The sequence below is a fragment of the Triturus cristatus genome, chromosome 1_1 (genome assembly GCF_964204655.1).
Source record: "Triturus cristatus chromosome 1_1, aTriCri1.1, whole genome shotgun sequence".
NCBI classification, from domain to species: domain Eukaryota; kingdom Metazoa; phylum Chordata; class Amphibia; order Caudata; family Salamandridae; genus Triturus; species Triturus cristatus.
This window is the reverse complement of record NC_140579.1, coordinates 23,747,399-23,769,323: the sequence shown is the minus strand read 5'-3', so window position 1 is coordinate 23,769,323 and position 21,925 is coordinate 23,747,399. Positions and strand designations below refer to the sequence as shown.

At 48.2% G+C, this 21,925-nt stretch overlaps 1 protein-coding gene across 1 annotated transcript in view; it reads right to left on the bottom strand.

The window, feature by feature from the left end:
- LOC146869199 (proteasome activator complex subunit 1-like) overlaps positions 1-21,925 on the bottom strand; it is a 120,994-nt gene that overhangs the window by 74,826 nt on the left and 24,243 nt on the right. Inside the window, exons 4-6 of the mRNA XM_085643135.1 lie at positions 15,159-15,275; positions 14,981-15,026; positions 9,879-9,976 (exon numbers count right to left, since the gene is read on the bottom strand). Of these exons, the coding sequence (XP_085499261.1) occupies positions 9,879-9,976; positions 14,981-15,026; positions 15,159-15,275 (261 nt within the window). The remainder of the gene's footprint in view (positions 1-9,878; positions 9,977-14,980; positions 15,027-15,158; positions 15,276-21,925) is intronic.

The window sequence follows — 21,925 nt, the reverse complement described above, 5'->3', positions numbered from 1 at the left end:
CAGCGAGGACATCGCCGACTTCGTCAGCCCGCATGCCCTCCCCTCCGCTGACTACATCCTCCTGGGAGACCTCAACTTCCATCTGGAGAACAACAACGACCACAACACCAGCACCCTGCTCGACAACCTCGCCAACCTGGGACTCAAGCAACTGGTGTCCACCCCCACCCACCTCGCCGGACACACACTCGACGCCGTCTTCTCATCCAGCACAGACATCGACTTCAGCCACGCCACAGAGCTTCAATGGACGGACCACAGCTGCGTCCACTTCACCTTTAAGAGAACGACGACTCACCATCACCAGCAACAGGCCGCACGCAGAAGCTGGAACAAGATCACAGCAGACCAGCTCGCCACCTCCCTGAGCCAGCACCCTCCTGCCAGCTCAGCGAACCCCAGCCAGGCCGCCGACAACCTCACGAAGTGGATCAGCAACTGCGCGGACGAACTCGCCCCGCTGAGGACCCCGCCTAGCAGACCCGGCAGCAAGAAGGCCCCATGGTTCACCGACGAACTCAAGAGCTCCAAGAAGAACTGCCGAGCCCTCGAGAAAGTCTGGAAAAGGGAACCGACACCGGACAACAGAACCTCCTACAAACTTGCTACCCGGAAACACCACCAGCTGATCCGCGCCGCCAAGAAAACAGCATTCAAGGACCGGTTGGACAACAACGCACACAACGGCAAGGAACTCTTCAACATCGTGAAAGAGCTTTCCAACCCCAGCGCAGGAAACAACGACATCACCCCATCGCAAGACCTCTGCAACTCCCTCGCCTCATACTTCCACAACAAGATCACGGACATACACAGTAGCTTCAACAACCAACCAACGCACACCATGACCGTCCAACCACCCCCACCCACCACCACCCTCCACGCCTGGACCCCGATCAGCACCGAAGACACCATCAGCACGATGAACTCCATCCACTCCGGATCACCGACCGACCCCTGCCCTCACCACGTCTTCAACAAGGCCGACGCTGTCATCGCACCCCACCTGCGAGACATCATCAACACATCCTTCGACACCGCCACCTTCCCCGAGAGCTGGAAACACGCCGAACTCAGCGCTCTACTCAAGAAACCAACAGCGGACCCCACCGACCTCAAGAACTACCGCCCCATCTCGCTTCTCCCGTTTCCAGCCAAAGTCATCGAGAAGACAGTCAACAAGCAGATGGCGGCCTTCCTCGAGACGAACGGATCCCTCGACCCCTCACAGTCCGGCTTCCGAGCCAAACACAGCACCGAGACCGCCCTCATCGCCGCCACCGATGACATCCGAGCCCTGATGGACAATGGAGAAACAGCGGCCCTCATCCTCCTAGACCTCTCCGCGGCTTTCGACACGGTCTGCCACCGCACCCTAGTACGGCGCCTCAGCAACATCGGAATCAAGGACAAGGCGCTGGAATGGATCATCTCCTTCCTCGACGGAAGAACACAGAGAGTCCGCCTACCACCGTACAAGTCAGAGGCCTCCGAAGTCATCTGCGGCGTCCCCCAAGGATCATCTCTGAGCCCCACCCTCTTCAACGTCTACATGAGCCCCCTCGCGGCCATCGTACGCAAACACAACCTCAGCATAATCTCCTACGCCGACGACACCCAGCTGATCCTCTCCCTGACCAACAACCCCGCCGCCGCCAGAGCCAACCTGCACGAAGGGATGAAAGAGGTAGCCGAGTGGATGACGACCAGCCGCCTGAAACTGAACTCGGACAAGACGGAGGTCCTCATCCTGGGCTCCTCACCCTCCGCCTGGGACGACTCCTGGTGGCCTCCCGCCCTGGGCACCGCACCCAAACCGACAGACCATGCACGTAACCTGGGCTTCATCCTGGACTCCTCCCTCTCCATGACCAGGCAGGTCAACAACGTCTCCTCGGCGTGCTTCAACATCCTACGCATACTACGGAAGATCTTCTGGTGGATCCCCACAGAGACCAGGAAGACCGTCACCCAGGCCCTCGTCACCAGCCGACTGGACTACGGTAACGCCCTCTACGCCGGTACCACCGCCAAGCTCCAGAAGAGACTCCAGCGGATCCAGAACGCCTCAGCCAGACTCATCCTCGACATCCCACGATCCAGCCACATCTCCGGACATCTGAGAGACCTTCACTGGCTCCCCGTCAACAAGAGAATCACCTTCCGCCTCCTCACCCACGCACACAAAGCCCTACACGACCAAGGCCCGAGCTACCTCAACAGCCGAGTCAACTTCTACGCTCCCACACGCCACCTCCGATCAGCCAACCACGCCCTCGCCGCCGTCCCCCGCATCCGAAGAGCGACTACAGGAGGAAGGTCCTTCTCCTACCTGGCCGCCAAGACCTGGAACTCCCTCCCGACCGACCTGCGCCTGACCCAAGACCACCTCTCCTTCAGGAAGAAGCTGAAGACCTGGCTATTCGAGCAGTAGCGGCACCCCCCCCCCCCCCAGCGCCTTGAGACCCTACGGGTATGTAGCGCGCTTTATAAGTGTCACTGATTGATTGATTGATTGATGCCAGGTGAAAAAAAAATCAGCGGCCTGAGCATTACACCTGTCGCATGTGGATTAATCTCACAGTCCATATCTATGTAAGCGCTCTGGGGTGTAATAAACCCTGTTCAAAAATGTAAAATGTATTAATATATGTCTCCCGTTCAGGGATATGCGCTTTGTGCTAGTGCAGCAATATGTCCATATGTTGTCCGTTATGTCCTTTTGTAAGTCGCGCTGCCAGGCCAGTCGGGCCTTTGTGTATTGATGACGTCTATTAGACATCGTAACCTCGTAAACCCTTGATACGATCTTGAGAGGCGACTTAGCTGCGATAAGGCTAGTCAATGCTGGAAGCTCCGACATGTCCTCTCCTAGGACCCCAAGGAGTGCATGCCACACCCTATGAAATTGGAAGCGCATCAACGGTGTCGGTGTCTCATCGCTAGATCCCATATCTCCCCAGCCCTTAGCTACGCCGTCAGTGAAGAGATCCCCTATTGTCAGTGCTCCAAGAGTGCTCATCGTGATCGTAACCCCTTTATCTTTGCACGGAGGTAAACACCGGCACCAGTCCAGCCGGGCCACAGGAGAATACAAAATAGCTCCAACTTGCTGTTGTAATAAAGAGTGCCAAGCGTGAGTAATGGAGTTAAATGAATCGAGAATACCCGTACGCCTATCCGGGGGTGTAAACATCAAAGACGGCAGAGGAGCAGCCACAACCGCCTCTATGTGGAGATGTGGTATGTCAAAGGGTCCATGAATCCAATAGTACGCCTGTGCTCCTTAAGCGGCTCTATAATATAGTTCAAGATCCGGGGCACCCAGTCCTACGGGAGTGCAAGAATCTTCCACTTGACACACGGCTGTTTACCCGCCCATGCCAAGTGGACCATAAGGGACGCGAGTCTCTGAAAGAATACCCGGGGCAAGACCATGGGAATATTCAGAAAGAGGAACAGGAGTCGTGGCAGAACAATCATTTTCATAATGGAGACCCTACCCAGCAAAGACAGTGGTAGTTGGACCCATCTGGCTATATCGTCCTCTAGTTTGCTAATCGCAACCCAATAATTTTCCCAGAACACAACCTCCGAGTCAGTGTGCAACCGAATTCCCAAATATCTCACCGCTTCCGCGGTCCACTGCAGCGGATATTCTGGCTCAACGGCCACCGTAGCCGGTGTTAGGGGAAAAATAATAGATTTAGTCCAATTAACACGCCGTCCCGACAGACATCCAAAAAGTACCAACTCCCGGAGCACTGGGGATAGGTTACTATCAGGGTGCCGGATATACAGTAATGTGTCGTCCGCGTAGGTGGATACTATCAGCTCGTAGCTGGGGAACCGGATACCTCTGTGGCTGTGGTATTCCCTAAGCGCACAGGTCAGGGGCTCAGAGACCAGAGCATATAGAATGGGGGACAGGGTCAGCCCTGTCTAGTGCCCCTGGAAATGTGGATAGGGTCCGTAACCAAGTTGCCAATCTCGCTTCTGGCCATGGGAGAGTCATACAAAACCCCAATCAGCTGTATAAATACCTGTCCAACGCCCATCCTAAGTAGTACTTGTCTGAGAAAGGGCCACTCAACGGAGTCAAACGCCTTTTCCATACTTAAAAAGACGGCGACAGCGGGGATCTCCTGTCTGGTATGTTGTAAGGCTGCGAACACTGTTTGGAGATTATAAGTCAGGTTTCTGCCTGATACAAAACCCACTAAAGTGGGTACCAGCGGTACCAATCGGTTCGCCAATATCTTTGCAAATATTTTTGTATCTACATTCAGTAGAGAGAGAGGACGGTACGATGCACAATCTTCAGGTGATTTACCCGGCTTCAGGATCGCTACTATAATCGCTTCTCTCATGGAGGGCGGCATCGTACTAGTGACACACATGTCCTCGAAGAGAGCAGTTAAATGTGGCAGTAATAGCTCTAAAAAAGTCTTATAGAAGGTCACCGTCAGCCCATCCCCTCCAGGAGCCCTTCCCGCTCTCATTTTCGATACGGCAAGAAGTATTTCCTGACGTTCAATTGGGCGCATCAAAAACTCTCGATGGGTGTTCGTCAGCCATGGCAGCTTGATATGTTCGAGATAGTCTAATATGTGTTCCTCCGAACCGCAGCCGAGAGAGAAATATAGGTCAGAGTAGTATTGTCGGAATCTGTCCGCTACGTCCGTTTCCTCCGATAGGGTGTCCCCGTCTGCAGTTGTGAGCCCAGGTACTACCGACTTATCTTTACGTTGTTTTAGCGGCCGAGCACGAACCGCCCCCGGTCGCTCCCCTTCTCCATACACTCGGGCCGTGGCGTACTTGCCAAGGTGTTTGACCTCAGTGTCGGCCGTTTCATGATACTCCTCCAGTGTTTGTTTGATTTCCTGTGTGACAGTGTTGTCATTTCCGGCTTGTTGAGCCGCTTCTAGGGACACAAGCTTCTTCTCTAAGTCCGCTAGGTGTGTGTGAAGCGATCTAAGTACTTCCGCAAGGCTTGGACATGGCAACCCCTCTTATATAGACCTTAAACTCTTCCCAGACAGTTTGAAAGCTGTCAACTCACCCCACATTTTTGTCAATAAATGTTTTGATGGCTTGGGTCATTTCTTCCCGGAAGACAGCATCTAGCAATGAATAATGCGGAAATCTCCAAGTGAAAGGAGGGATACGTGGTTTTGGGGCGTCAATAACCAGCAACAGCGGGGAGTGGTCAGAGTATGTACGAGGGAGTATTTTACAGTCACTAAGGTGCGCAGTCAGTCGCCTATCAGTAAACCGATAGTCAATTCTAGTGTGTATATCATAATATGCAGAATAATTCGTGAAACCCCTTTAGCTGAATAACGGTGGTACCATACATCACACATATATAAACGTACTAGATCGCTTTCCAGCGCATGAGCTGTCGCCAAAGGGCGCCTTTCTGGGCCATCCGATCTGTCCAGTGTTGGGTCTCTAACTAAGTTAAAGTCTCCACCCCAGAGTTGTTGGCCATCAGAATGCAGGTTGACAATATCGGCCATCTGTCTGTAAAAGTCCGGGCTGTCGTAACTCGGGCCGTAGACATTAACCAAAAGGAAATCCAAACCCTTCCCTCTGCATCTAGTAATGACAAACCTACCAGACACATCTGTCTCTAAAGGTTCCCATGTCAGAGCCGCCTTGGGGTTCACCCACGTCAAGAACCCCGTGCATGAGTGGTAAATCCCGCTGCATGAATGTTGCCATGGAGCCCCCGTATACGTAGCATAGGGCTGTCGAGGGGAAGGTGCGTTTCCTGCAAAAGTGCGGTGTCGATGTTGTGCCTTGATAAATACCTTAAGACCGTATGTGTTTTTCTGTGGTCATTAAGGCCACGCACGTTCCATGTGAGCATGCTCACGGTGTCAAGGCCAGTGTCCCTACGTTTCCTACCAGTCTCTGTCATAGTGTAGTGCAACATGTGGCAGCAGAACGTCCCGCACTATCTTCAACCTGCTTTTGTAGTGTGAGTCTACGTACAGTGGAATATCATCTGGAATACATATTGCGAGTCTCATTACCTTCCCACCCCCCACCCACGCAACACCCAACTTTGCCTGATCGACAAGCCCCTCCCTGCCTTCCGCCAACAATTAACAATAACACAAATGCAAATCAAATTATACAAACCTCAGCTTCCCAACCCCCCACCCCCATACGGAACTCAAACAGCGTGATTCACACGAGGGCAGATGTTGCAAGCATGGTACGTGCATGTGTGTCAGTCATTCACAGCACCAACTCCGTTCCACCGCCCGGAACAAACCTATCGCTGCAGCAGGTGCTACCCCCACAGCTCAATCCAATCTGCAATGCAACGGAGCCTACGATATCCCCCCTTCCCCCAGTAAGTAGACGTGATAACTTTTGGCTGTAACAGAAAGCAGCAGTTATGTGTAAACATTCTCACAATAACGGTTCAGTTCACAAGCAAGATCTCCCCCCCCCCCATTGTCAACCCGATCTCAGCTCACTACGCCTTGTGATCCGCTGCATGGCGCCCTAGTCAGGTAAAGTCTCAGTCTTGGTCATCCAGGCTGCCTCCGACCGCTCCTTCCAAGATTTCCCTCTCAGGGCTAGCACGTTTCTCCTTTGCCCATTCCTTCAAAGCTCTTTGCAATGTCTTAGGCTCAGTAAAAATCTGCGAGTGGCCATTTCTGTTAACACGCAGTCTGGCAGGGTAAAGCACTGCATAGTCTATATGCTGGTCCCTCATCTGGCGCTTTAACGGGGCAAATGGTCTACGAGGAGTTATTGGACCCCTCATATTGTAGTGTCTGCTTAGTCCTGGCCGCCGCCAGCGCTGAGTCCCTATAGTTCAACAGACCCGCAATTATAGGCCTAGGTGAAGCCCCAGGGGGTGGGCGAGTTCCCAACGAGCGGTGCGCTCGCGCCACCATGAACATGTTAGAGAACATCTCAGCGTCCAGGGGAGTGACCAGAAGCTTCTCTACGAACTTCTCCAAATTGCCTGTTAAAGTCGTTTCAGGGATCACCGTGATTCTTATGTTGTTGCGGCGCGACCGCACCTCCAAATCTTCAGCTTTGTCTTGCAATATTTGGAGGACCTTGTCCAGTTGTTTGTGGTCAGAGTCCATCGATGTCTGGGCCTCCTCCACCTCTGTTATCCTACCCTCGGACATGTCCAGACGCACCGCATGCTTGTCCAATCTCTCAGACACCCTGTCCAAGTGATATGAGAGAGCGTCGATTTTAGTGCCCAACCCTGAAAGGCTACCCTGTAAGTTTTTTTTCCATCGCCACTAGCATTGAGCGGATGTCCCCATCTAGATCCTCAGGCAGCGGGTTCGCCGAAGGATCCCCGTCGTCGGCCGAAGTGTCCCACACTTTTGACTTTCTGTGATCAAACGTGATCTTGGGTTGGTTTTTGTCCCATCTTGCACTGTTCTGTCCGCCGTGACACGGGCACCAATACGCGCCCCAGAGTCCGCCTAGTCTTTAGGGTGAAAACTGGGCCACGTGGGTTCTGTCACAACTCCTTTATACTGTAGCCAACTGAGGTCCGCAGCTCTGCCCCAACTGAGTCTCAACACAACTTTTTCAGGGGCAGTTCTAGTTTGTAGGGCTTCAGTCCCGCCAAAACAACTCCACTGACAATCCACCAGAGCCCCATTGGGCCCACAGCGTCATAGCTATACCTCAGATGGAATGCCCAGCAGCCCCCAGATTGTGCAAGTCATACAGTGATGCACACTGCAAATGTTCCCCATGGCTATCAAGAGCGCTATGTTCAGTTCGCAGCCAGCCATACATGCGCGTCTCCAGGTGTGTAGAAGGGCTGCAGTCAGCTGCTCGACTTCTCAGCCCGTCTCCGTCTCGCCATCCGACAGACACCAAAAAATGGCCGACACCCAGCGCTAGGCTCTCCGGGTCAAATCACTAGCCCGGCACATCCCAGCAGGTGTCAGGAATCGCCTCTCCAGCTTAGTAGCAGTGCTTCACTTCCCCCAGCGGGATCCGAGATGTGGGGTCACAGTGGCGTCCGGGTCAGCAGTGTCGCACAGCACGCTAGTAGTGTGGCCGTTGAAGGGTAGTCGGCACACTCTGTACACCCTCGGTATACTCCCTTCGGACAGGTTCCGAACGGCGCTCGCTCGGACTCGCAGCTCCCAACTCCACTGGTAGCGCAAGGAACACAGCAGACGGGTTTACCTTCGCTGCACGGTCGCACTTCAGACCGGTGCTCCAACTCCGGGCTCAGGCCGCAGTGTCTTGTCTCCCACCAGCGATCACAGCGTAGGAGTTATGACCTCCGGAACAGCTCAAACTTAAACCGGGTGCTTTCCGACCCCCTCACATCAGGAACGTGGGTCTACCAGCCGCCGCAATCTCAGGATAAATGACGGATATCGTGGCAGTTTCACAGAGCCGAGAGCTCAAGCAGCCATCTTGCAGCTCGCAAGCTCCGCCCCCGTCTTTTGCATAATTCGTGACGCCATACGATGCGCACATATGAAACTGCAGGCGGGGCGAAAACACTACTTTGGAATCTGTATTGATTCCAAGAAGCCCTCGCATGGCGAGAGCAGCGCATGCGCACTGCTAACGCCAGGTGAGACCCAATAAAACGACCACAGTGGTCCTACTTGGAGACTCGCTTGCTTACTGACCCACTAACCTCCCTGTGCTGACTGCAGTAACTTTCACATCCTTACCACAGCACTATATAAAGCCATGTGATATAAAGCCATGTGTTAACAACAGCATCACTAGAAATGAAAAGCACAGTCCAATTAGCCCCTCATTCTTCCCCACAAGGTAAACGCTCAATACACCATTGAAGCTGGATACCTGGGTGTGATGTAACAAAACAATAAGACCTCCAATAATTATATAAAACGTGGTAATCAGGCTGTGCTCTGCTCCACATCCTAACTCTTATATTCCTTGGTGGCCTTCCTGAATTCTAGATTCACCACATAACATAGCATAGGCATATATATATATGTCACTTGTTGACATTCCACACCATTCTTTGCTCTTTGACCACCTTCCGGCTAAATTCAACATTATCAGCAAAACCAAAGATGGTTGGAGAGGTGATGGAGTATCTGTTGTCCGATTCCATCTCCAGCCAAGACATTGAACACTTATGTCTTTGCTGTTACAGTCAAGTGCATCTTTCAGGTGGTTTTGATTTCACCACAGCCTTCTTCAGAGGGGACCAGGATGAACAAATCATCAAGAGTTTCAAGCCTGAATCAGAAAGCGTCAGATCTAGGGGTGGAGGCGTGATGCCGAGTCATCTAAAGGTAGGGCAGATGTTCTACCGCTGTAATGCTGTTCAGCTTGCCGTACAGCTTTATTGTCAGTCACGCAGACACACTTTGAGGTATTTATATAATTAGCTATCTTTATGTTAAATGCTTGGTTCAGCGGGTGATTTACCTTCATTGTATGGGGTACTCAAATGCAACTCAAGATTTACGGGTCCTGGTTAGCTGGGTTAACTAGGTTTTGCGTTTTACTTTCAGAATTCTGCAGTCATTTTAGTACCCTTTCCCTGCCGATTCGTTGCTCACCTGAAGAGACTTTTGTTGACATCGCTTACAGTTTGGTTTGTAAGGGTTGGCCCAGGTTGAAAAAGGCAGTAAGGAAACAATTCTCTACTCCTTAACAGTGAAGCAAAGATCAATTTCTCAATGGACTTTAAACCCTCTTTGGGCTGCAAAAGTAGTATTCCCTCACCTCCATTTGTGAAAACCCTCTTGGACGGAGAGAACACTACCCCCACATGCGGTGAGACTCCCCAGGTGGTGAGGCCGTCATCTCCCATCCATCCCCAAGTTCAGTTCCCCAGGCTGTGAGTCTCTCTGTGTGTATTTATGAAGTCTCACCAGGTTCAGCTTTTCTTTTACTTCCCGGATTTCAGGCTTTACTCGGCTCAGCAGGGTCAAGATCTTCTCGTTGGAGCTAATGGGTCCACAAGGAGGACCTAGGAATTAGAGAAAATTCAATGTAATCAGTGTTGCTTTAAAAATTACCTCTGAGGGAGAAACAAACCCTGGAGCCCCAATACTGATGCAAGCTCATAAAACCAAACGCTGAGCATAGTACCTAGGCAACGCACAAAATCTCAACACTGAGCACAGCCCAGGCTTCAGAACCCTTACAGGGCATTGAACAGACCTCTACATCCCAACACAAAGCACACACCCCGGATACAGAGCACTGTACGGTCCTTCTACCAGAACGAGGATGGCAGAGACCCCTGTACTGCACAGAATGTGACCCCCTTGAACCGAAAGCACTATATAGAGCACTGAACCCCATCATTACTCACGGTTCAAACCCATGGACCCGTACAAAAAAAAATCGAAATAAGACCACTGTGTCGTATAGAAAGATTGGTAAATGCCTTTAATCCTGACACTTCACAACCTCTATGCACCAACCCTGAGCTCTGTACAAACCCTTATTCCCAGAACACTACTCATGCTCTATTATTAAAGGGACACAGTCACCCCTTCCGCCCTTTTTAAAATACTATTATTCTGTAATATTTTATAAACAGCACATATTCATAAAAAAATAATACCAAATAGGTTTCCTGTCAAAAGCTGTTTATGGATGGTATTTTGTAGAAGTGTACCAAGCATTTGACCTGCTTTAATAACATTTTAATGAGTAAAGAATATGTTCGTGATCTCTGGGTGACGTTTAGTTTCTGGGCATCTGACCATGTTCTTTTTCCTTGGGCCTTTGCTGGTTGTCTGGGGAATCTGGGTCTCTGCACGGATTCTGATGGTGCTCGTAGAGTCTGGGCATCTGTTTTAGGTGTCAAATACCTTTCATTTTTTGTTAGTGTTTGTTTTTGTCTGACAATATGATCTTGTTAGTTGTCTCTGACTCTCTTAGTCTTAAGGTCACCGGCCATAAAATGTACATGCTAGACCCTGGCCATCACTTACATACAAGGAGATATTTACCCATGAGCGGGCTTTTAGGAGAATGAAGAAAGAGAATGAAGTGGCAGTGCCACTGTCATGCAGCACTATCTGTTTAGATCGTATTCATGTTTTTGGGAGCCCGAGGGTACGAGGAAGAATGGATTATCTAAGCGACAGAAGTCTTGTCGTTTATCCAGTCCCAATGAGACTGACTATCCATATACCACTAACCTTGGGCAGTTATTGCGCTTCGCCCACTTGATACGGGATTTAGTCATTTGTTTCACTTGATTACCTTCACTTAAGTTATGTTACTATGATTTCTATGGCGCCCACTCATCCACAAATGGATATCCTGATTCAGTCGATCAGGCCAAAGGGTGTAATACATGAAGAGGATAAATAATCAACAGCGAAGGAACTTATTATATATTTTTTCAAAGGCAATTTTTGAGAAGCTTCCTCAACAGCGGGAGACTCTATGTTAGACACATGGAACAGGGTTACAGTGAAAAGCTGCAAGGCCAATATAGGGACAACTGCCCATTCTGGCCCGATGGATCCGCTGCATGAAGAGGTCGTCCTCCTCGGCCGCTCTGAGAGACCTGGCTAGTCTACACATAAATACTCTACTGCGCAAGTAATATGGTCCTACTGTATAGAGAGGTTTGTGGACATGACAGCAGCTTAAAGAAGGCACGTTAGTGTACTGGTACTGGTAGGTAGTGTAAGGACTTCAGAGTGGTGGGAGAAGGAGATCTACTAAGTACACTGTAGATCATGCAACCAGGAGTGTTCTGAATAGTGTAGAGCATGAAAACAATTCGTTTTATACAATTCACGTACTAGGAAGCAAGCTGAAGGTCTTGTGAAGAAGTTCTGTATATTATGGATGGCATGTTGTCAACTATGATGCCCAGATTCCTACCCGGTTTCCTGGGGAGTAAGGGTTGGGCCGACTCTACTGGTTCTTTCCCGAACAGGATCACCTCCGTCTTGTCGCCGTCCAGTTTTAAACGGTGGTCCTGCGTCCGCGGGCAACTGACGTCAAACAGTCCACAAAGTCGCATTTTGTAGCCTCAGCATTTCCACAATCAATACTATTGTGTATTGCCGGCGTAGGATACAATGTCAAAGCTCTTGGCTCTTACAATGGCAGCTGAATGGGACCATATTGATGTTAAAAAGCACCAGGCTCAAGGACGATCCTTGGGAGATGCAACAGGTAACAGATACAGGATCTGACTTGAACAGAGGAAGGTGGGTGGATTGTGTTGTACCTGACAAGAAAGACCAAAACCACCTGAGGGCATTAGAATACAGGCCAATCTCATGCAGCCATTTTATCAAGATGGCATGTGAGACATTGTCAAAGATTTCCGAGAGGTCAAGGAGGATGTGGCCAGCAGATTTGCCCTCCTCCAAAGTTAGCCAGATGATGTCAGTCACAGCCAGCAATGCAGGTTCTGTACTATGGGCCTCCCCAAGCCCGGTTTGAGAGACAGCTAGCAGGTTATACTTCTCCAAATCAAAAGCTAGCCGGTAGTTGATCAGTCTCTCAAAAACTTTAGCTGGAAGTGAGTAGAGACACTCGGCGATAGTTTGCCACATTTAGAGGGTGTGCCCCGAGTTTCTTCAGCAAAGGGAGTAACAATGCACGCTTCCAGCCATCATGATATTCAGCAGTGGGAAGGGATCTATTAAACAAATCTATGAAATGGGGGCCACGTAGGTTTGTTTTGGAAGAAAAGATGTGTTAAGGGCACGGATCTTCAGCAGAACCCAATCTTACCTTATGCATGGCTTCCCCTATGGTATGTATCATCATGGGTTTAAAGGAGTCCAGGGTGGATGGGGCTCTTCCAGTTTAAGTATGAAGGGGTTGAGATTATGTGCAGCAAGTATATATATATATATTTTTAAATACAGTGCCAGATTAGAGCAGATTATTTCACCTACATTCCACTACACCGCTTAATTCTACACATTTATGTATTTACCATTGCTACATTAACTGGTATAAAAGAACAGTTTCCACTCGACATCTGGCACTCATGTTTATGTAATTACATGCGTATCCGGTCTAGGTTATCCATCCAATATTGAATGTAGGTTTGATTTAACAAAGTTGAATCTGTATCACTCTGGTCTAATTACACTTAGGTTTACAAACCTATTATAGTTGGCACACAAATGCTGATACGTGTTAGGGAACCACGGCTCTACGGTATTAGGGTTTAGCTTTTAGCACACTTTGTATGATACCTCATCAAACCATTTTTAAAGTGCAACGTCTGCCTAGAGGCTTCATACCGCTAAACTAAAATATGAAAATAAAGCAATAATGCAGGATTCATATAGGTAAACTTTTGACCACTCTGCATTAGAGTAAATTTGGCCGCTTACTAATGTACTCAGGTAACACGTGTCACATGAAACCTCTTTCACCCTTCCCGAGTTGCTAACTTTACCACTCTTCGCTGAAGGACCAGAGAAATTCCAGGAACGAGGGGCTTGACACAAAAAACAAATAAGAGGAACAAAACACAGTATTTTAAAAACACCCTTACATCGAGTTTTCATTGCATGGAACTCATGGGAGGGCTTGCAACAGTGCGTTCCCCATGTCGAAAATAGCTGCAATGCCAAAGCAGGAACCTCCATCTTGCCTGTCTGGTGTCTTGAATTTCACCGAACCCCCCTTTTTTTTTTTTTTACCTGAAACCTATTCTGGAATTTAAAGACATCACAGAGTATATTACCTGACCCGTCTTTAATTTTCCTGTACCCCTTTCCTACTCTTCTCTAACACCCTCCTGGATGACCAGCCACCTATGGTTGCTATCAACTACTCACTAGGACTGTCATAATTCTTCTCTTATTTCCTCCTTTGGTCTCAACTCATCCAACATCGAGCATGGTGAAGGATTATGAAACATGATGCAAGAGACATTAGAACCCTCAGCACTGAGAAAGGATTGGTCCCAGTAACCCACCCTGATCTTTGTGCACATCTCTGGTCTTCGATATACTACAGGCCCCAGGATACATTCTGGTCTACACTTGGGATCCCTGACACACAGTATAGCATAGGGTGTCTAAACCAGCTGCCCAGCTCTATTTCCTTCCCCAAGCTGTGAACATGAAAAAAGGAAGAACCTTCTCACACAGCCAAGAAAGGAGAGTACAAACTGAAACTACCTTAGAAAAGCGGAAGCCAACAAGACCCATACCTACTTCAAACATTCAGCGAAGAGGCCAGAGGTCTCTCTGAACCCATAAGGCTAAGTCCAACCTGTGGAGATTGGGAGTGAATCATGACCATTAAGGGCACATCCCAGCCTCCCACACCACAGCACTGTGGACGAGGCCACGCGGGAGCAGGCACAAAGGTCAGAATCACTTAGACCCCGAAAGCGGAGACCACCAGAATGCTAAACTCACACACCTCCCAGGGAGAGATTCAACTTTCCAAACAACGATCACCCTTGACACAATTGCTTCATCCAGGAACCAAAACACTGAAACCACACTGCTGCTTAGGACCACAGTCTAAGACCACACTCCCACGCATCCTCAGGAAGATGATCTCCCTTTCCCCCTAGGAAGGGATGCTGGGAGGGGGAGTGGGGGGGGGGGGGGGGGGGGCTCATGGCCATCAGTTTCTGGGTATGAGCTGATCTTAGTGCCTTGGCCTTAAGTAACAGCGATCTTTGGTGCGAGCAGGTTCAGCCCCTTAGTTCATTTTTCTCCAGGTCACCTCTCTTCTATGGACCATGACTTTGTGGATGTGACTGCAGGATTGGCCTCTGTGGCAGTCCCTTGGTGTCAGGGGAGAATGAGCCCTGGTTTCTGGATGGAACCATTAATGCATGGCACTGGTGATTATCTCTACACGCCCTACAACTTGGGTCACTGAACCAAAAGACTCACGGACTACAGATTGTCTGACCAGTTCTTGCCAACTAGGATCAGGGGGTGAGGAGTGGTCAGTGGTTTGCGGATCCAGGATGGATGGTGGGAAGTTTACATTCTTAACTTCATCTCACCTTTCTCATCTTCATCATCTTTCTTCTTTCCGGTCTCCTCACCTTTCTTTAAAAAGAAAAAGAAAGTCTTGAGGTGCTATGATTGGCTCGAATGCATCTCCCATCACTAGAAGAAAAATTATCATGGATACTTTGCTTCTCCCTGAGCACAGCCATTCCCCCGTGCCAAGCTACTCACCGCCTCCTTCTCCTTTTTCAACTTTTCCTCCTTTTCCTTATCCTTAGCTGGGTCTGGAATGGGGATATCCAGCTCCGCTCTCAGCGCTCCCAAGTCAGATAGGTTTAAGTCCTTCTCCTGGAAAGAGAAGGTCCCAGGGTGTGTCAGGCACTAGGTTTGTGGCTACGCTGCTTAGAGGGTGAAGCTGTAGAACTTCATATTTCTGATTTTTATTAATAACACACATGGTTGTACAGATAGTTCAATCTACATTTCAAATATTACTAAAAACATCAATTAATTTACCAAAGTGTCTCAATTATAATAACATCCTAATTTAATTCATTATACTACTCAGAAAGAGGGAAAGCGGTGTGCGGAAATACAGAGAGCATTGGCATTTCATACCAGTAAGTGTACATCGCTAAAAAACAAAAAACAAAATGAATATTTGTATTGTTATCAAACATGTCGGTATTGCAATTGAGAAAAACCAAAGGGTATGATGGACGGAGTGTTGAACATCGCAAGCACTCACCCCCAGTCAACTGATCTGGGTTTAATCCATCATCATTCTTTAGCTCACTCCGCCACCCCAGTTCAGACATGGCCATATGCAAATCAGTCTGACCCTGTGCCTCATGGGAACAGTCCAGCCCGAACTGCCAAGCCATGCCTTCCCTGGACCGGAAACAAGCATCCTGGGACCGGTTTCGGGTTAATAAGCCGTCATCAGCCAGGCTAGCTTGAATCCAGTGGCCAAGTGTTTCCGGTCCAGGGATGAAATCCAGGGCAACGCACCAGACTAGTCTGGTTACCTAGTGGGCTTCAAAACAGCCACTAACTCCAGAGTATCATTGTTTAGGTCTCGCCTGACCCAGCGCATGCGCTGGCCTGGTGAGACTTATTGAGAGGGCTCCAAAAAGTGCTACCAGGCCGCTTTGATGTTTGATCGCGATCATTTTCACTTTCGCGGCCGCAGGGCCGCTTGTTCTAATGTAACGTGTAATGTTACGTACTTCACGCTCCCCGTTTTTATTTCTCATCTTTAACCCCTCGCGTTTTCGACTCTCAGACGTTTCTTCTACTTAGCCTCATATTCGCCTCTGTGACTCTTCTGTCACTCCCACCTGTTTCTCTCTCGCGGTCAGTTTCTCCCCGTCATTCTTTTTTTCCCACGCACACCTTCCATCATGTTTCTACTCCACGCCTTTCCTTATCTTATCCTTATCGTAAGGTTAGGTTTCTACACCTTTCCATATTTTTATCTTACCCTCAGCATCCTTCTTTTTACTCATGTTCTCCACACATTTTCTCTTTGTTTCGGTCTATAACTTTCCTTCTCCGCCGTCATACGCTCCTGTCTTCCCATCTTTCTACGCCCATCTCTTTCGCGTTCAGATATAATACCGAGATTCCCAATCAACCGGGTAATGTTATTGTTTCGTTAACTGTTCCCGAAGACACCCCCCGCCTCTTTTCTGCCACATATATCGCTTTCTCCCTACCACTGGCCCTTCCTTTTCTTCTCCTCCTCTCAGGCCTCTCCTCTGTTGCAGGTGGCTCTGCATTTCACCACAGAAGGCTGTGACACTTGCAGCGACACGTGCACTCTGAAATGCAGTGCAGACGAGGAAACATAATCCTTTAATTTAAAACAAAAAACAATACAGTTTGGCTATGTTTTGAGCATGCCCACGTGCCGACCATTGTCACAAACAGAAGCGCCTTCTTGCTGGTTGGTCCACACCTCGTTTTCATTGATTATTGTCACGAACGTGGAGAACCCTTCAGAGGCGTCATGACGCACAATAACACAGAGGATACAGTGTGAAGAGGAGGGGCAGAAGTAAGGATAGGAGAGGTCAGATGGAGATGAAGTGATGATTACAGTGCGTGAATGTAGTGGCGATCAGTGTCAGGGAAAAATGGTTGGGACAGGAAGGTGGAGGTTTAGGATCCCCTCATGAGGTTAGGTAGGGGCAGGCGGGAGCAGCTGCTATTGTCCTCAGGATCAAAGACTCCTCAAGCAGACGTGGCTTTGGGCATATGCTTGGAAATCCAGGTGTAGGAGTCCTTACACCGGTTGAGGGTGGGCGGCTTGGGGTCACTAACGTAAAGGGATGTGGGGCAGTCTAGTGTGGCCCGTCTGATGCATCAAGTCATCTTCAATTGTGTTACATTAGATGATGGAATTGTGCAGCGATAGGAGGAATACAAGAGGAGAGTTAGAGATGGAAAGGGGCCACAAGTATGAGCAGCTTGAGCACGTGGGGGAATTTTGATGAAGCGGATGGTTTGGAACCTGACTACTGCGCAGAAGTGTAGTTGGAAGAAGGTGAAATTGTGAGTTGGGTGGAAAATAGTGTGCAAGTGCTTTAAGAAAGAAGAAGGTGGTGAAGGTTGATAGCAGGTGGAGCTGGTAATCCTAATGAAGATGGGAGTATTGGAGTTTTAAAGAAGAAAGCTGTTCATCAGACAGAAAAATGGACAGAAAATGTGGGGGTGGGAAGAAAGAGAGAATTGCAAGAACAGAACTGGATTTCTGGTGCCAAGATGAAACATGTTACACCTAATTTGTGGGAATAATGGAAACAAAACTTGGGTTTATGGAACAAGTTTGGTGCAAATCTGTGGGGGTCTGGGAAGGTATCATGGGGGAGAGTCAGGGGCATGTAACAGGTGTACTTGGTAGTTTAGATAAAGCAGTGAGTATAGAGCTCAGGTAATGGGTGAGGTGCACAGTGTCACAAAATTTCCCCAAGCAGAGGTGGTGAGGTCAGGTAACAAGGGTTCTAACACACGTCTGTTAAAGGTAGGAGAGAAGGTGGTAAATACAGGTGGTAATAAAGGGTTTGAGGGAGAAACAGAGTAAGAAACATATGAGGAAACTTCCCTATATGGGAGTTTCAAGGCCTCTGGGAGAGCATTTGTCTGTGGGTATGGAGCAGAAGCTTTTGGAAAAGGGAGCGGCATATACAAGCTGGTGCATGGGGAAATTGAGGCAATAGGGGCTTCCAAAGAAGAGGAATGATACAGTTTTCTATGAAAAATACCCAGAGGTCGATGGTGATGTTCAAATTCACAGATGTAATTCGCAAGACGCAACTGGGCTGTGGGAGTTTAGCTTGGCTACTACAAAGAGTTTAAATCCCAGGTGGGTGTCTATCCAGACAAGCCATGGGAAGAGGTGGATAGTAAACTATGGTTACAATGGATGGCCTGAGTCAGGCCAGACCCGGCTTTACTTGCAGCAAGTGGCTGTGCTATCAAAGATCTGCCTTTTCTGGGGCATCCCACCCAGGAAGGGGTGGGTAACTGGTTCAGAGAGCAGCGTCATCTTAGAGCTTCAGTAGCGGTGAGTGCACTAGAGCAAATTAAGTATAAATGTTCTTAATTATGGGAACGCACAATGACGCACAATGTTTAAGGAAGTTTCCAATGTGTGACATTGGTCACTGGTGCATGGAAGAGGTGAACAGCACATTACAAAGGGTGCCTACAACAATTAAGGTGCAGGCACTGTGTGAATAGATACTGTTTTATCCTGGCAGGATAGTGACTAGGTTGTTGAAATGGGGTTTTAGAGAGTATTTTAGGCTGAGGTATTAGGTTACAAGAGAAAGGGGCTATGCAGACAACTTGAAATCAGTCAAGTAAATGCCACATGTTTTTAGAACAAAACTAGGTAAAGAGGTGCATTAAGGTAGAACTGTGTGGCTTTTTGATTGCTGAATAAAACCTGATAGATAATTTCATCTCTAGGCATTCACCCTAAGAAGGTTTTTGGGAGAATTCAGACTAATTTATCACTGGTCTTGGCTCAAAGGTGGCTTGGGTAAATCTTTAAATGCACAAGAGGATACAGCAGTTCAATATGCATCTGTGGATGGTGCCATTAGGCTGGTGTGGATGTACGGTGGCAGAACAGATGTAGTTATTTGTGACAATAAGTCGGCTTTTTGACTGTGCCCATGCATCCTTTGGACCTTTTGCTTTGGGCATGCAATATGAGGGTCTGTTTTTGTCGGGAAAGTACTCGCTATGGGTTATGCTATCTCCTGCTTTTATTTGAAATGAATGGCATGTTTTTGCAGTGTTTCTACAAATATCTATTTGTAGAAGCTGTCGCAGCATTTTATGATAGGCGCTTTCATCACAACTAGGGCTTCCAGTTTTTAGTTAAAGCCTTTTATAAACAAAGAAAACACCACCAAAGTAGAAGCGGGAAAACATTGGAATTTGCTGCACTTTTATGGCTTTGGTGCCTTGTGGTATCAAAACAGCATAAATTCAGACCCTAGTTTTAAGCACTTTCCTGTGATGGATTGTTCTGCTATGACCCTCTTGAGCAGTGCTAAGCCACGTAACCTCTTGAGTGCCCATGACGAGATGGTCTCGTCATGGGCCGCGGTTGCGCTGTGCCCATGACGAGACTATCTCGTCATGAACCCCGCCCGCTAATGAAAGGGCCGGCACAGGGCGGGGAAAGGGCGGGGCACTGAAGGGGTTAATATGCCCCTGTGGACATTAGAAAGGACCCTGGGCACTAAGACCCACTTTCATTCCCATTTTTGTGAGCATGGCTCGTCATATGGCTTTAGCTCAGTGTTCACCGCATGGTGCTGCATGGTGGCCAGCAGGTTCCCTGTTGAACTCTCAGCAGTGTGTCTGTCCAAGGCAAGGAGAACCTCCATGATGCCATCCTCCTTCATTCAGAGCTGGACAGAACTTTACTTTTTTAAAGCTTTCTGAAAGTTCAGGTATAAGCACTGCAGCAACAAACAACACTGCAAACAGATTGCTCCAGAATCAGCGCCCTCCCATAAAACACTGCACCGAACACTACTATTCTTAGGTTTACACAGTGATGTCTGAAACGCATACCAACAGAAGATGAATATCTTCAAACAGAAGGATCAGGGACTGGATCATGGACATGTTCAGTTCTCGGGGGCCATGTAAATTGGTCCATGAGCTGCTTTTAGAAGAAAAGAAAAAGTAATTCCTATATGAACTTGGAAAATGTAGGCGTTTGTTTAGAAGTCAGAACGGCTGAATAAATTCCTAGCATGTGCCGCAGATGGCAAAGTATCTTCAAAAACAGGTGCATGGACCCATTCTGAAACTGAACTTTGACATAGAGGAGACAGGATGGCCAGGTTCAACTTTGAATTTTGTTATAATTTTAATAAACATAACACATACATAGCAGAATGGTATGATTTGTAATCCTCTGCAATTCCTCGTGTGCGTAGAACGGCGCACGTGAGGAATTGTAGTTGGATTGGAAAAGAGAATGTGGAGTTTTGGAATTGAGCGGCCAGCGTCCGGCAGCTCTGTGGGAGTTGTCGTATTAAAGAGAAGTTAGTTCTACCTGGCATATGCATCATCTTACTTGGATCACAACAAGTATTTGTGGCAACGAGTTGACAAGTTCCCGGGGAACCCAAGACTGAGGATTTGCCCAGGAGTCTCAGTTCCGGTCTGCCTCTAAAGTCCGGATCTCGTAGTACGGTGCTTGTGAGACATACGTTGTATGCATTGATCTATTAGAGGGATGCAGCTGCTGTTCTGTGATCCCGGAGAAAAATTTGACCTGTTTGGACGTATTTTCGGTGTTTGGCTGGCACGACATCGCTCAAGCTCCTGCGCATGCAGCGGATGTTAGTGTGATCATCCTACGCGCATCTCGGACAACAGAGACATCTGTGATGTCGATTTGCAGAATGTCACAGGAGAAATTTCCTTAGTAACGAGGGACGCGTTTGACAGCGCACAGCTCGTCCTTTGCTCATCTTTCCTGTATTTTCCCGTGAATTTGGGAGCCGGTTATAACTCTCAGTGGGCGTGCTATGACAGCCTGCAAGAGTCTGCCGTGCATCATTTTACGGTGATGCACACACCTACAAACGGTTCCTTTCCGTTTTCCCTGTGTGCATGGGAGCTGGATACAATTCATAGTGCGCATGCCTGCAATTGTCAAGAGTCTAGTCATCATTTTACGGTGATACACACACCTGAAAGCGGCTGTCCCTTAAAGGCAACTGAGCACAGTTGGGATACATTATTTTGAAATAAATGAAAAGAAAAACTATTATCTGCATAAGCTGCCTGTGAGAAGTGTGTAAACTGTTTCATGGTGATACACACACCTACTACTGGATGATTATATATTTTAACACATTATATTTTATTCATATTTAGGAGTACACAACCTAACCCCCTACAATATATAGCATTTATTACTCATTATAAAAATGTCGCAAAATCTTGCTTTCCCTCCCACCATTTTTATCTAATCCTGGTGATCCTATAGTTCCGTGGGAGGAATGGATTGATGGATTCAAAATTTACATGTTGGCAGCATGTAATGAGAGAATGGCTGATGAGAGAAAACAAGCCATTTTGCCAATTTATCATACTTTACCAGATATTCCATCTCAGGAAGAAGGTGAGAGTGTGTTATTATGTGCAAGGACTAAGAAGCAGCTGGTGTTATATTTTGGGAACAAAACTAATGTCATTCTAGAACGCTACAAGTTTTCTTCTCATAAGCAAACAAGTGATGAGTCTACTGACACGTTTGTGACAGCGTTGGGAGCATGAATGGTGAATTGTGCTTTCACTGGTATTCAGGATGAATGTATTCGCGACCAGTTGATGATGCATACGTCCAATCCTGCAATTCAAAAACAATTATGGTGTGCTCAAAATCATACATTATTGGAAGCTTTAGATGTAGCTAGGGGTGAAGAATTAACTAAAAAAATGTGTTAAAGCGGTTA